The 14,840-nt window shown below is 44.7% G+C and overlaps 1 protein-coding gene across 4 annotated transcripts in view; it reads left to right on the top strand.

Moving 5' to 3' along the window:
• aebp2 (AE binding protein 2) overlaps window positions 1-14,840 on the top strand; it is an 87,330-nt gene that overhangs the window by 37,074 nt on the left and 35,416 nt on the right. For all 4 annotated transcript variants that reach the window (XR_012101409.1, XR_012101408.1, XM_073066140.1 and 1 more), the window contains exon 5: window positions 1,698-1,822. Coding sequence is in view for 2 of the 4 variants with exons in the window: in XM_073066140.1 (XP_072922241.1) it covers window positions 1,698-1,822 (125 nt within the window). In the remaining 2 variants the exon portion in view is untranslated. The remainder of the gene's footprint in view (window positions 1-1,697; window positions 1,823-14,840) is intronic.

Below are 14,840 nucleotides of genomic sequence, written 5' to 3'. Positions count from 1 at the left end.
TTCTCATCTTCCCAGGAATCAAGTATAGGCTGACTGAAGGATTCAATGTAAAGAATGAGGAAGGCAGTGCTGCAGCCATCAAGACTTTTCCATGGTCCTTGCCTCTGTCCAGATGAAGCAGTCAGTCCTTTCAATGGTAGAAAGTAGTAATGATGCTAATAATGTATCTGTCTCTGCCGAGAGGAAAATGAGCACAGTTGGGTAACCATGTTTTAAAAAAAAAAGTACTCCTCGCTGCTGTTTGCAACTAAACACAGAAGCCTCCAACCCTTTGTAACTTGAATTCTCCACTTGTAAATTCAGTCTTTTGCTTCCTCATTTGATCTATTGAAGTATAACCCAAGATTGGGAAGCAACACCTCATTTTCTGCATAGGCAAAATGCAGCCTTCTAGACTTAATGAAAATCAATCTCAAATAAGCTGCTTTTGTAATATTTTCATTTTGAAATTCTATTTGTGGTTTTTCCAAATTGACTTTTTTGCACTTGACCCATTGTTCTCACTTTATTGTATCTTCCTTTTATTTAATTTAGTTTGCCACCTTCATTATATGCCTTTCCTTCATTCTCTCCGTCCCTTCATTCTCTTCATCCCAGACTCCTTTTGTATTCCAGAACATGTTTGAAATTTGAAAGGATCTTCATAATTTACCTATATTTAATCATACATAAATTTACTTTTCTCTTGGAGATTGGCATACAGTTACACAGAAGGTGTGAGACAACTTCTACCTCACAGTTCCAATGAACTGGCTTTAGTCTGGACTTCCAGTGCAGCCTGTGTATAGCTTCCTGTTATTACATAAGTATCTTGTGCCCAGGTGAACTTCGACATCCGAAAGATGTATGGATTGTGAAGTGAATTGGACATTATTGAATTGCCCCTCGTGATTAGTGGGATCAAGGAAGATTGATGGCACTTAAATACAGTATCAATGTAAATGATTGCTTGATAGGTGACATAGACTCAGTGGGATGAAGGTATTTTGATTGCTGAATTGCTAAGGTTTTCATATTTTGCTCACTTGATTACATTAACCATTGGAGCTTGAATGTATTCTGCATTTAAATTAAATCTTATAATGTTTATTCATGATAACAGTAGTTTTCAAAAGAGTGTTTCACATTTGGTCTTGCATCTTCAGTTTGTGACATGTTCACTATTGAAAAGGGAAAGAAAGCAGTCCGAACTAACCAGCAACAAATGGTAGAGAGATGAATTACAGGTTTTGTAACATGAGTTGGTGTCCAGAAGATGAGGTATGTTTTGGTTGAGGTAAAAGATTTGTTTTTGTCAGAAGCTGGCTGTAAGCTTATGAATTTAGGTTGCTACATTTGGCTTGTGGGGCTGAGGAGACTGCAGTAAAATGAGTTTTGAGAATTAATGTTTTGAGGGCTGCTCAATAAATACTCAGCCATAGGAAAATGAACTCAGTAACTAATGTTGAAAATCAGTTTTGCACTCCATTTCATCATCCTGAGCAAAGCAATGACTTGTGTGTCCTTCAGTATGGCAATATGCTTGCACAGCTTGTGAAGGTAGTGATCTGTAATTTGTGGTAGAATTCTTTAATATTGACCAGTTTTCTAATATTGTTTTTTTACATTTTCATTGCTGTATTTCACCATAACTTTAATTTTAGACAAGTATTCCAGTTACAGTATTGGTGACCTGTCCCTTTTTGATATTTTAACAGCGCGACCACATGACTTTTTTGATGCTCAAACAATGGATGCCATAAGACATCGTGCCATCTGCTTTAATCTGTCGACCCATATTGAAAGTCATGGAAATGGGCATAGTGTTGTGTTTCATAGCACAGTAAGTAAAGATTTGCAAATAGATCATTTATTAAAGTAATTTATTGCTGCTAATTATCCTTCTATTCATTTGTTTAGCAATAAATAGAAATGGCCTCATGATTATAGAAAGCTTAGACAATATTTTGACTTTGTTATTGAGACAATTCTGCTCATTGGCGAGAATGATACAACTACATCTGTAAGGCCGTGCTTGTCCTGGCCATTTTGTTTCCCTACACATTGTTGCATGCTGGTGTTTTCATTCTGGGAAACTAGCAACATTGCTCTGAAAATCGTGTCCAGGAAAGTGTATAAAGAATTGTTTATGCTCTCATATTCCTGAGTGACACAAAAATTTTAAGCTTTTGGCTTTCTATGTTAACCTTTGTTAAGTGTAACATTTATAAAATGAAATACTGATATGAGATTCTGCAGATGCTGCACACAAAACACAAAATGCTGTAGGAATTTAACAGGTCAGGCAGCTCTGTGGCAAGAAATTAAAATTCAATGTTTTGGGCTAAGACTGTTCATCAGGACCAAATGAAATATTGATTTGTTTTTGGACTTGCCATTTAGGGTTCTTAATTACCCAATGCATCCCTGGAATAGCAATTTATAACATTCTCTTTGCACTGGGAAAAATGCATGCATGGTAAGGATAATAAAAGTTTAAGTAGGAAAATTGTTTAAACCTCTCAATAAGTTCAGTAGCAGCTGGCAAGAAAGTGTATACCCATTTTGAGCAATGGCTTCTCATCAGAACTGGGGAAAGTTTCTGTTTTGACGTAAAGACAATTGCCTGATTGGATCATTCATAGCATTTCAATACAGCAAATTTCTGATACATGAAGAATTTTTGAGTAAGTTGGCCTTCATTCAGAATGCCTTCCAATGTTCCCTATGGTGGATTACAGATTGATGTATACTAGACAGCATGACTGGACAGCAACTGCCAGCAGGCTGGATGGAGAGCAAGATGTCTCCAAGTGGAGGTTGATTGTAGGGGATTCGCAGCCCGTTCCTTAGCCAGAGCCTTCAGCAATTTGGGCGTCGAGGGAGAGAGGAAGAGGAGAGCCATCCGCAGTACCATCGATGTGGCAGAGAGGGCCTCAAGATGGCTGTGGCTCAAAAGAGGGGAGCCATGGTGTCATAAGTAGCTAGCCATCTGGACACAAGCTGGGGTCTGATCAGCCCTGGCTGGGTCACCTGGAGGAGGGTGTATGATGTTGAAAGACCGAAAACACCCGATGATTCCAGGAACATCACTGAAGATATGTCCAGAGGCATCAGTAGATGTATGTGCACAGACTAAGCCAAAATAAGGGCAGTGCAGAAAGAAGGCAGAATGTTTACACATAAATGATGCATCTGGTTCAAAGGTAAAAACTTGCATTGGTTGGTATACAGTAATTTGCTTTTGATGTCACACAGTCCATTTCTGGAGTACAGTCGGCCCTCCTTATCTGCGGGTTCTGCATGCGCGGATTCAACCAACCGCAGATCAAGTAAACCCGGAAGTTCTCTCTCCAGCACTTGCTGTTTGAGCATGTACAGACTATTTTTTCTTATCATTATTCCCTAAACAGTACAGTATAACAACTATTTACATAGCATTTACATTGTATTAGGTATTATAAGTAATCTAGAGATGATTTAAAAGTATAGGCAGTCCCCGGGTTATGAACGAGTTCCGTTCCTGAGTCCGTCTTTAAGTCAGAACAGGTACGTCCGGTATTATTTAACGTCAGTTAGTCAAACACGTCTTATTAAATGGTATATATTTTACCTTTCTATGCATATAAAAGACTTAAGAAATGAATATATTTCAATAATTAAATCACTGCGTTGCTTGGTAATAATTGTAGCTTTCATCGGGGGAGGGCTTTCACATGCTCAATTAAAATTATTCTGATCGTTGACCGACTGTAGCCTAATGCTTTTCCAGTGACCGATGGTGTTTCACCTCTTTCCGATCTCTTTATTACTTACACTTCATTTTCGATTGTGATTTTCATGAACAGAAACACTGTGGATTTGGAGCTGCGCTGGGTTGTAAAGTCCACCACACTGAGACAGATTAAATGAGGTCCGGGGTTCTGCTGGGTCCTAAAGACCACTGAACTGAGACAGGTTAAATAAGGGACTTGAGCATCCTTGTTTTTTGCTATCCGCGGGAGGTCCCGGAACCAATCCCCCGCAGATTAGGAGGGCCGACTGTATAGTTGACTTAATCTTTCGTGCTAAAAGTTGTGTAAGAGCAGCAATGCTTGATTTTTGACTTCACTGAGGACCTTGAGATGATTAGTAGAAAAATTAGTTGGAAGTTTGCCATTGGCCACAAAGTGAGAAAGTAGAGTTTGGAGTTTAAAAAATGACTGAGAATCATAAAATGATTCTTTTAAACAATCTTGGTCTGTCTTGTGTTGCTGTGGTTCTGAGAAAGATACCTCTGACACCCTTATCTGCTGTTTGGATTTCTGGTTTCTGCCATGAAGGTTCATAAGTGCCTGCTTACTGTCATTTGGGGTATGAATGGGTCCATCAAGCCTGCAGCATCATTCTGTAAGATCACTATCCAACTCAATACACTTTGCCTCCAATTCATGCATAAGTCTAAATTCTATATGTAACTTCAAGTGTTTATCTGTCTTGGTTCTGAATATAATTGTAGGAGTAACAAAGTGCCTTTAGATTTGCATCTTTAGCGTGAAGAGTTTTGTAAAACTGTGATGTATAGTGGGTGGCATGGTAGTGTTGCAGATTTTAAACTCCTGTCTCTTGCTGACTATTTGTCATCTAAGTATATACTGTATTTATCCTTGTAAAAATATTTGGGCCCTCTCCCCTGGTCTTTGTTCACATAAATATTACAAACAGAGAATTTGATCAATTTTTAACCGAGAATTTTTGAGAATCACACTCAAGCCCAGAAAAAGGGAAAATTGTAAAGCATGAAAAACTAAAAATTCAAAAACTGAAATGTCAGCAGTTCAAAAAGTATCCATCCCTCTTTGGTCAGCACTTATTTGAACCACCTCCTTGCAGCTATTACAGTCCTGACGAAGGGTCTTGGCTTGAAACGTCGACAGTGCTTCTCCTTATAGATGCCGCCTGGCCTGCTGTGTTCCACCAGCATTTTGTGTGTGTTGTTTGACAATCCATTGTTGTTTTGAATATGTCTCTATTAGCTTAGCATGTTACGAAGCAAGATTTGTATATTGCAAAATTGCTCAAGCTGTGCCAAGTTAGTTGAAGAATGACAGTGGACAGCAATCTTGAGGTCTTGCCAGAGATGTTTGATCAGGTTAGGGACAATGAGTAACTTGAAGACATCATCAGTTTTCTTTATTTGAAGCCGTTCCATGGTCGTACTGGCAGTATACTTTGGGTCATTGTCCTGCTGAAAGACACCCACCTTACCCCAGTTTGAGCTTTCTGGCAGATGCTAGCAGGATTTTATTCAGAATCTCTCTGTATTTAGCAGCATTCATCTTCCCATCAATCCAGACCAGATATCCAGTTCCTGCTGCTGAAAAGCATCCCCATAGCATGATGCTACCTCCATCATACATTACAGCAGGGATGGTGTTACTTGGCTGACGTGCAATATTAGATTTATGCCATACGAGCTGCTTAGTGTTGAGGCCAAAATGTTCCACTTAGTCTCATCGACCACAAGACCTTCTTTCAAATCTTTACAGTGTTTTCTACCTTGCCACTCTTCCATAAATGCCCTTTTTGTGCAATACCTTAGAGATTGTGGAGCCGTGAATTTCATCTCCTGTTGCAGCCACTGACTATGCAACTCACTCAGTGTCTGTTGATGTCACAGTGGCCTCTCTTACAAGTGCCATTCTTCTTTGGCAACTAAGTTTAGAAGGGCGGCCTGACCTTGGCAGTGTGGCTGTGGTTTTATAGTTTTTTCACTTTTTCCGATGGATTGCTCTGAGCTCCAAGGTATGTTCTGTGCCTTTTGAGGTGGCTTTGTACCCTTATCCAGATTTGAGCTTCTCAATTATTTCTCTGACTTGTCTTGAATGCTCTTTTGCCTTCATTTTGGTTTTGTCTGTTGAAAATCTGCCATACTGTTGGACCTTACAAAGAGATGGGGTATTTACAGTATTCTTATGAATTCATTCAAAGTAGGCGATCCTCCAATTTTCTACATCAACAAATTGGGTGAGTTGGTAATGATATTGCTACTGAGAAAAGTTAGTGTAGTAATTACAAAGGGAATTAATACTTTTTCAGCATCTCAATTTTGGTTTTTAAATTTTAGGAAATTGGCGTGTTTTAGAACTTTTGGTTTGACATGCGCAATGTTTTGTAGGTTAGCTTAAAAATATTTTACTTCAATATTATTTTAAATTTAGAAAAATGGATAGTAAAATGTGAGAGTAGTTGTTGGGACTGAGTACTACTTAAAGGCAAATTCCTTCCAGTAACCTTCCTACCATTGATGTTAGTCTCACAAGCCTCTTAATTCCCTGGTTTATCATTGCAGCCAGTATTAAATAAAGAAACCGTTAACAACCCTTCATTCTGCTGATACAGCTCCTGAGAAGATAGAAAGTTCTCTTCCAGGGTCCCAGAAATAGCTTTCTTAGCATTCCAGAGTCCTAGGATACACTTGATCATGCCCTGAGTATTTATCCACCTTTATTTGTCACAAAACTTCCACACCCCTTATGTAATGTCAGTGTATTTCATGATGTTGTAGCGGTGTGCTACACACAGCGCTGAAATAACGACACGGAGTCGGTGAGCTGCAGTTGCAAAAGAGGTTTATTCAAACTTTGGCCTCGCTTTAAAGCCTTCCTGATCCCGCCCTCCCCGGGCGGGAATGCTGTAGGGGGCGCGTATTCACAGTCCCGCCCGCGCGTGGGCTTTTCCCCTTGCTGGTGAAGCAGGCTTGGTGCCGTCTTTGGGACCGTCCTCAATGCCGGCGTGCGTTGCTTCGTGAGCCGGTTCGAGTGCGCTGGGAAATGGGTCGCCACATACCCCCCCCCCCCCCCCCCCAGAACCAGCGATGCACCTCCCAATGTCCACAGTCTGGGTCAGACTCTGTTTGGGAGGTCTGCCTCTGTGCCGCGGTGCCTGAATATCGACCGGCTGCGCCAAGTCCACATGGGCCGGTTTGAGTTGGTCCACCGTGAAAACCTCCTCTTTCCCCCCAGTGTCCAGCACAAATGTGGACCCGTTGTTTCTGATCACCGTAAACGGCCCCTCGTAGGGCCGCTGTAGCGGTGCCCGATATCCGCCCTGTCGTACAAAAACGAACTTACAGTTTTGCAGATCTTTGGGTACGCAGATTGGGTTCTGCCCATGCTGTGAAGTGGGTATGGGGGCCAGCTTACCGAGCCTCTCGCGTAGTCTGCCCAGGACTGCTGCGGGTTCTTCCTCTTGCCCCCTTGGGTCTGGTATGAACTATCCTGGGACGACCAGGGGTGCGCCGTACACCAACTCGGCCAAAGAGGTGTGCGGATCCTCTTTGGGCGCCGTGCGGATTCCGAGCAGGACCCAGGGAAGCTCATCCACTCAGTTAGGCCCTTTGAGGCTGGTCATGAGAGCCGACTTCAGGTGACAGTGGAAACGCTCCACTAGTCTGTTCGACTGTGGGTGGTAGGCAGTTGTGTGGTGCAGCTGTGTCCCCAAAAGGCTGGCCGTAGCTGACCACAGTCTGGAGGTGAACTGGGCGCCTCTGTCGGAGGTAATGTGGGCCGGTACACCAAAGCGGGACACCCAGGTGGCGATCAGTGCCCGGGCACAAGATTCGGAGGTGGTGTCCGTGAGCGGGACGGCCTCTGGCCATCTTGTGAACCAGTCCACGATAGTCAGGAGGTGCCGCGCTCCTTGTGACACTGGCAGGGGGCCCGCGATATCCACATGAATGTGGTCAAAACGCTGGCGGGGGGGGGGGGGTGGAACTGCTGTGGCAGAGCTTTGGTGTGCCGCTGCACCTTGGCTGTTTGGCAGTGCATGCATGTTTTGGCCCATTCACTGACCTGCTTGTGGAGTCCGTGCCAAATGAACCTGTTGGCTACCATCCGGACGGTTGTCCTGATGGAGGGGTGCGCTAAGTTGTGAATGGAGTTGAAAGTGTGCCGCCGCCAGGCTGCCGGAATGATGGCATGGGGTTGGCCGGTGGTGACGTCACAGAGTAGGGTCCTCTCACCTGGGCCTACGGGGAGGTCCTGGAGCTGCAAACCGGAGACTGCAATCCTGTAACTAGGGATCTCCTCGTCTGCCTGCTGCGCCTCTGCCAGGGCTTCATAGTCTATCTCCTGGGACAGGACTTGGATGTTAGGGCGGGAGAGGGCGTCCGCCGCGACATTGTCCTTTCCCAAGACATGCCGGATATCCGTCGTGTATTCGGAGATGTAGGACAGATGGCGCTGCTGGCGGGATGACCAGGGGTTGGATGCTTTCGTGAATGCAAAGGTAAGTGGTTTGTGGTCCGTGAACGCGGTGAAGGGCCTACCTTCTAAGAAGTACCTGAAATGCCGCATTGCCAGGTATAGCACCAACAGTTCCTGGTCGAAAGCACTGTATTTGAGCTCAGGTGGTCGTAGGTGTTTGCTGAAAAATGCCAGGGGTTGCCAGCGACCCTCGATGAGTTTTTCCAGCACTCCACTGACTGCCCTGTTAGATGCATCCACTGTGAGGGCGGTAGGGACGTCTGTTCTGGGGTGCAGTAGCATTGTGGCGTTTGCCAAGGCTTCTTTGGTTTTAATGAAAGCGGCGGTGGACTCCTCGTCCTAGGTAATGCCCTTGCCCTTACCCGACATCAGGGCGAACAGGGGGCGCATGATTCGGGCAGCTGAAGGGAGGAAGCGGTGGTAGAATTTCATCATACCCACGAATTCCTGAAGGCCTTTGTGTTGGGTCGGGGGAAATGGCGGACCGCGTCTACTTTGGCGGGCAGAGGTGTTGCCCCGTCTTTAGTAATCCTGTGGCCCAGGAAGTCGATGGTGTCGAGCCCGAACTGGCATTTGGCCGGGTTGATTGTCAGGCCGTATTCACTCAGTCGGGCGTAGAGTTGATGGAGGTGGGACAGATGCTCCTGACGACTGCTGCTGGCTATGAGGATGTCGTCCAAATAGATGAAAGCGAAGTACAGGTCGCGTCCCACCGCGTCCATTAACTGCTGAAACGTCTGTGTGGTATTCTTTAGGCCGAACGGCATGCGGAGGAACTCGAAAAGGCCGAAAGGGGTGATGAGTGCTGTTTTGGAGACATCGTCCGGATGCATCTGGATTTGATGGTATCCCCGGACGAGGTCTACCTTGGAGAAGATCCGTGCGCCGTGCAGGTTTGCTGCAAAGTCCTGAATGTGCGGCACAGGGTAGCAGTCCGGTGTTGTAGCCTCATTCAGCCTGCGGTAGTCATCGCATGGTCTCCAGCCCCCTGTTGCTTTGGGCACCATGTGCAGGGGGGAGGCCCATGGGCTGTTGGACAGCCGTATGATCCCCAATTCCTCCATCCTCTTGAGTTCCTCCTTTGCCAGTCGGAACTTGTCCGGGGGAAGCCTTCGAGCACGGGTGTGGAGGGGTGGTCCTTGTGTCGGGATGTGGTGCTGTACGCCGTGTCTGGGCATGGCTGCCGTGAACTGCAGTGCCAGAACCGATGGGAAATCTGCCAGGACTCCAGTGAAGTCGTTGTCGGACAGCGTGATGGAGTCCACGTGTGGGGCCGGCAACTGTGCTTCATCCAGGGAGAACATTTGAAAGGTCTCGGCATGGACCAGTCTCTTCCTTGGCAGGTCGACCAGTAGGCTGTGAGCTTGCAAAAAATCCACTCCCAGGAGCGGTTGGGCTACGGCGGCCAGTGTGAAGTCCCACATGAACCGGCTGGAGCCGACTGTAGCCGCACCGTACGGGTGCCATAGGTCCTTACTGTGCTGCCGTTAGTGGCCCTCAGGGTGAGACCCAGTTCTCTGTTGTGGGTGTCGTAACTCGTCGGAGGTAAGACGCTGATCTCGGCTCCGGTGTCGACCAAAAAGTGGTGTCCCGACTGTTTGTCCCAGACATACAGGAGGCTATCCCGATTTGGCCAGCTGCCGTAGCCATCAGCGGCGGCTGGCCCTGGTGTTTCCCGGGAACTTGCAGGGTGGGCTACAGCGGCGGGCTTCTGCGCCCCACTGCTGGTGGTAGAAGCACCATTGTTCGTTGGTCTCCTCACCCCTGCCTCCCTCTAGGGTTAGTGGGCTCTGCAGCCGGGCCTGGTCTGGTTTGCTGCTGGGAGCGTGGCCTGGTGATCTGTGCGACAGACGCCCCACTCTCCTTGGCTTTCCACAGCACGTCAGTCAGAAGGCCGCCACCTTCTGGGGGTCGCTGAAATTCTCGTCAGACAGCAGCAGGCGTATGTCCTCGGGCAGCTGCTCCAGGAATGCCTTCTCAAACATGAGGGAGGGCTTGTGACCTCCGGCCAGGGACAGCATCTTGTTCATCAAAGCCGACGGTGGCCTGTCCCCCAAACCAGCCAGGTGCAGTAAGCGGGCAGCTCACTTGCGCCGTGACTGTCCGAAAGTCCTTATGAGCAAGGCTTTGAATTCTGTGTATTTGCGGTCCGCTGGGGGCGACTGTATGAACTCCTCAACCTGGGCAGCTGTCTCCTGGTTGAGGGAGCTCACCACGTAGTAGTAACGTGTGGCATCCGAGGTTATCTGCCGAATGTGGAATTGGGCTTCTGCTTGCTGGAACCATAGGTGGGGTCGCAGCGTCCAGAAGCTTGGCAGTTTTAACAAAACTGCATGAACAGATGCGACGTTGTTCATCTCTGGTCCAAATATCGTTTGGGCCGTCGGGGTCACCAATTGTATCGATGTGCTACACGCAGCGCTGCAATAACGACACGGAGTCGGTGAGCTGCAGTTGCAAAAGAGGTTTATTCAAACTTCGCGGCCTCGCTTTAAAGCCTTCCTGATCCCACCCTCCCCAGGTGGGAATGCGTATTCACAGTCCTGTCCCGCGAGCGGGCTTTTCCCCTTGCTGGTGAAGCAGGCTTGGCGCCCTCTGGGACCGGCGCGGTGCGCCGCTTTGTGAGTCGGTTCGAGTGCGCTGGGAAGTGGGTCGCCACAATGTCACTGTTGGGCCTCCACAATAATCATAAATGAGAAGTATTCATTTAAGAGCTCGCCCATCTCCTATGAATTTCTTGATTTTTCTTGATTGTGATTTTTTAAACCCCTCCCCCCCCTTTGTTAAATGGCATTTCATTTGCCAAATCAGCTTGTGGAGTAAATTGAGCCCTGTGAAGTCTATTTTGTAGTAATATGAGATAACACAAAATGACATTTGAACTGTCAATATATCTCGGCATATGCTGTGAGAAATAGAGTAATATTTGGAACACCAATAGTGCAAGTTAGTTGCTTCTGGCAGCTTTCATAATATTTAGGCATTTTGAGCAAATCCGCATTTTTAAGATATTTGAATGCCAAAGAAAGGAACTATATTTTGAACCAAACACTACTTCATACTTCATTTGAAAGCATCTCAGTTGGCTTTGTGGGTGGTTTGTGATTTGTAATTCACTGTCTTGTGGGATGCTGGAAAGAGGCTATACAATTTCAAAAGGGAGCATGGCAAGACCTTGAGAGACAAAGAATGGGAACGGGAGTGACATCACTCTGCTGAAGCTATAAACACTGACAAGTAAATTTTGATTTGGCTTCATTGAACTATGTCCATATTGCTCGAAGTTGCACGTAATGAAATTTTGATACTGTGCCCCAGCCATTAGTTCACACACAGCTTTAAATTCAGTTTGTCAGAAGATCCCAGTTGTGTTGCTATATACTCTGAGGTAAGTTTTGAAAATCAGTCGGGATTTTGATGTATATTCAATACATTTGAAGTTGCCATTTGCTTTCTTGAGCTTACTAAGTCTGCTACTCTCAGAGCAGAAATTTGCAGGCTGACCTTTGGAAGGAGTTATTAACAAAATGTGTAATGCTTAGTGACGATGTTGTGAAGCAAGTGAGACATTAAAGTTATGAGATGATTCATATTGATTTTAGTGTCTGGCTCATGAGAGGAGTAATAAGAAAAAATTCAATCATGGAGTTTCTTAGGAGCCGACTTGAGCTGCTAACCTAGATATCTATTTAGAGTAGATTTCTACTTTGAATTTTGGGGACATCTCAATTCATTTAATAGTCAAAATTTAAAAAAAATACTACTGATTTTTAATATCAAAGAATTAAATATTGACACAATCAATTTCTGTAAAGTTCAGTTGAAAATTAAGATCCTTTTCCAGAGGCATGCATCTTCATTTTGGGAACTGAACTTTCACAACCATTTAATTAAAAATATTTGGCTTTAATAAAGCATAGTGCCCTGTTTGCTACACTTTCACTGTCACTTTCTTTTCTAGTCTTTGCTTTATCTCCAAAGTATACATAATTTTGTGAAGATACATAATGCACATAACTCCCTCAAGTCATTGATTAAAATGGTTCAGGCTTAAGTTCTCATCATTGTTGAATTCTTAGTTAAATATGGCCAACCCAAAAATCTGGAAGTTCCTGGTTTAGTAGCTGAAGGAGCACACAGCAGTCCTCATGGACAGGTCTAACTGGAAAGGTTGAACTGTTTGTTTCAAGTTCCTGTCTACATCTCTGAAGGTCTCTCCAGGGTCCAACATATTAATGCAATTCCAAAGAAAGCGCAACAGCAGCTTGATTTTTAATAGGATTTTGAAGAGCCAAAGATCTCTAAAAATTTCTGTAGGTGTACAGTAGCAAGCATTATAATTTGTTTCATCACAATCTGGTATGGAAGGCCAATGCACAGGATCGGAAAAATCTGCAGAAAGTTGTAAGCTTAGCAAGAATCATCATGGGCAGCAGCCTTCCCAACATCCAGGACACCTTCAAAATGCTATGCCTCAAGAAGCAGCATCCAACATCAAGGACCCCATCACCCAGGCCATGCCTCCTCCTCATCACTGCCATCAAGGAGGAGGTACAGGAGCCTGAAGACACGCCCAACTTTGAAGTGAAAATTTGGCAAGATCATTTAAGAAAATGAATTCACAAGACTTACAAGGCATTCTACTTTTCTCCTCTTTGTTAAATATCGCATGATGCAGCATTTCTACAAAGTGTGTGAATAGCATGTCATGTCTTCATTTTGTGGTGTTTCATGATCATTCCTCAGTTTGGGGCCGTTTTACATCTCTGGAAGCTTTCCTATAAAACTTGAAAGATTAGTCATTTTAACCTTCATTTAGTTAATTTGAGAAAATTAATTGGGTGCCATCTAGTGGTGGCGTGAATCAAGCTGCTGCCTTTTGAGGATTAATCAGCATTCTGGAAAAGAGCCAGGACTCCAATAATGCTTAATTTGTGTGTTGTGTGAGTGAAAGGCACTTCATTTTGTTAAACCAATTTTTGTTTTTTTTATATAAAGCTTGTAATAACACCCTGCTTTTCAATCTAATTCCACCTAACATCTTGTGAAGTTTTATACTTATTTTCTGAAGAGGTTGCTTGCCATCTGTTGCTTTTTCCATTGCTTTCTGAATAACTCAGTAGAAAATGGCATTAAATTGTCAGTCTTTTTGTCGAATAGGTGCCGAGAAAGTCACTGCTGTGGTTAAGAGATTGGAGGGATGTAGAAACAAACTAGAAATTATTGAGCTAGGTGTCTGTCACACAACATCTCTAATGGTGCCCTGGTTGTGACAAGTATCTTGTTCAAATTTGGAATTGCAAGATTTTGTAAAGCCTTTGTATGAAAGGGTTAGTGCTGTCTTTGAGGTGTCAGTTCAAGTACTGTGTTTAACTGGGTGCACAAACTTTTATTTAGAGCTTCAGACAAATACAGCGGGTTCTGGTTAATTGGGCCATCGGTCAATCGGGGCAGCTGCTTATTTGGGACAACTCTTCAAGAACAAAAATGTAATCCAAAAAATATCTGGGACTCCCTTAACAAACAAGAGAAAATCTTTAGCTGCTGGATATCCAAGCAACGCACACACACATGCTGGAGGAACTTAGCAGGGAAACCCAGGGTTTTGGCCCAAAATGTCAACTGTACTCTTTTTCCTAGATGTTGCCTGGCCTGCTGAGTTCCTCCAGCATTTTATGTGCGGGTCTCCCTTTGTTTATTTGGGACACTGTGGCACTTAATCGGGACAGGAGAATGTTGCCAAACAGTTTCTAACTAGCATCAGTTGTGTACACTTGCATGGCCATTAGACATTACACTCTGCTTAGAGTGAACTGTTTTAAATAGCGTCAATTGCATGTGGTTGTGTTGAAAAGCCAGTGATTTTTGTCATCAGCATTTGGCAAGAAATAAACAGACAATTTAGAACTGTTTTGCTCAGTGTGATTTCAAACATTTGGGTTTGGAGATGCTGGAAACGGTTAGGATTACAAATGAAATGATTTCACTGCTTCAACATGTTAGGAACTTTGGAATGTTACAATGAAAGCGAAGATTTGGAGGATATAATCGTCAAAAGCATTGTACAGTATAAGGCATTTGATTATCTGCACTAGATGTTTGCATTGGTTTTGTTTATTTAGTTATCAAAAGAACATGGCAGCATACCCTGGATGAACTCAGTAGAGTTTTTGGTTCTGTGTTGGTTGTGTTCGAGCTTGTTCTGTATTTCATTTAAATACATAATTTGTTACTCAGGTAAAGAGTACTTTGTGATTTTATACTGTTATGACCTCAGCCCCCTCCTTTGTGAGAATCGCGAGAGAGAGAGAGAGAGAGAGAGAGAGAGAGAGAGAGAGAGAGAGAGAGAGAGCCTTACGGTTTGGAATGTGGGCTGGTCGCTCAACAAGACAAAAGCCTTGGACATAGCCATTGTCTTGGGAGACACCTTTGTGGAATAAGGAACTGGCCTATGTGCAGACCCTCAGGGCAATGTGAGATGGGTGATGGGGGAAAGATTGCCTCGGCCCCCCCCACCCTGATGGACATCTACAACCCTGCCAGTCCAGATAAAAGGTGGGCTGCCGAGGCAGGGCCGGAGATGCACCAAAGCGACGCACTAGATCGCTCATTCCT

This window comes from Hemitrygon akajei, chromosome 14, assembly GCF_048418815.1.
Source record: "Hemitrygon akajei chromosome 14, sHemAka1.3, whole genome shotgun sequence".
Lineage (NCBI taxonomy): Eukaryota > Metazoa > Chordata > Chondrichthyes > Myliobatiformes > Dasyatidae > Hemitrygon > Hemitrygon akajei.
The sequence above is the reverse complement of the archived record's forward strand: the minus strand, read 5'-3'. Positions and strand labels throughout refer to the sequence as shown.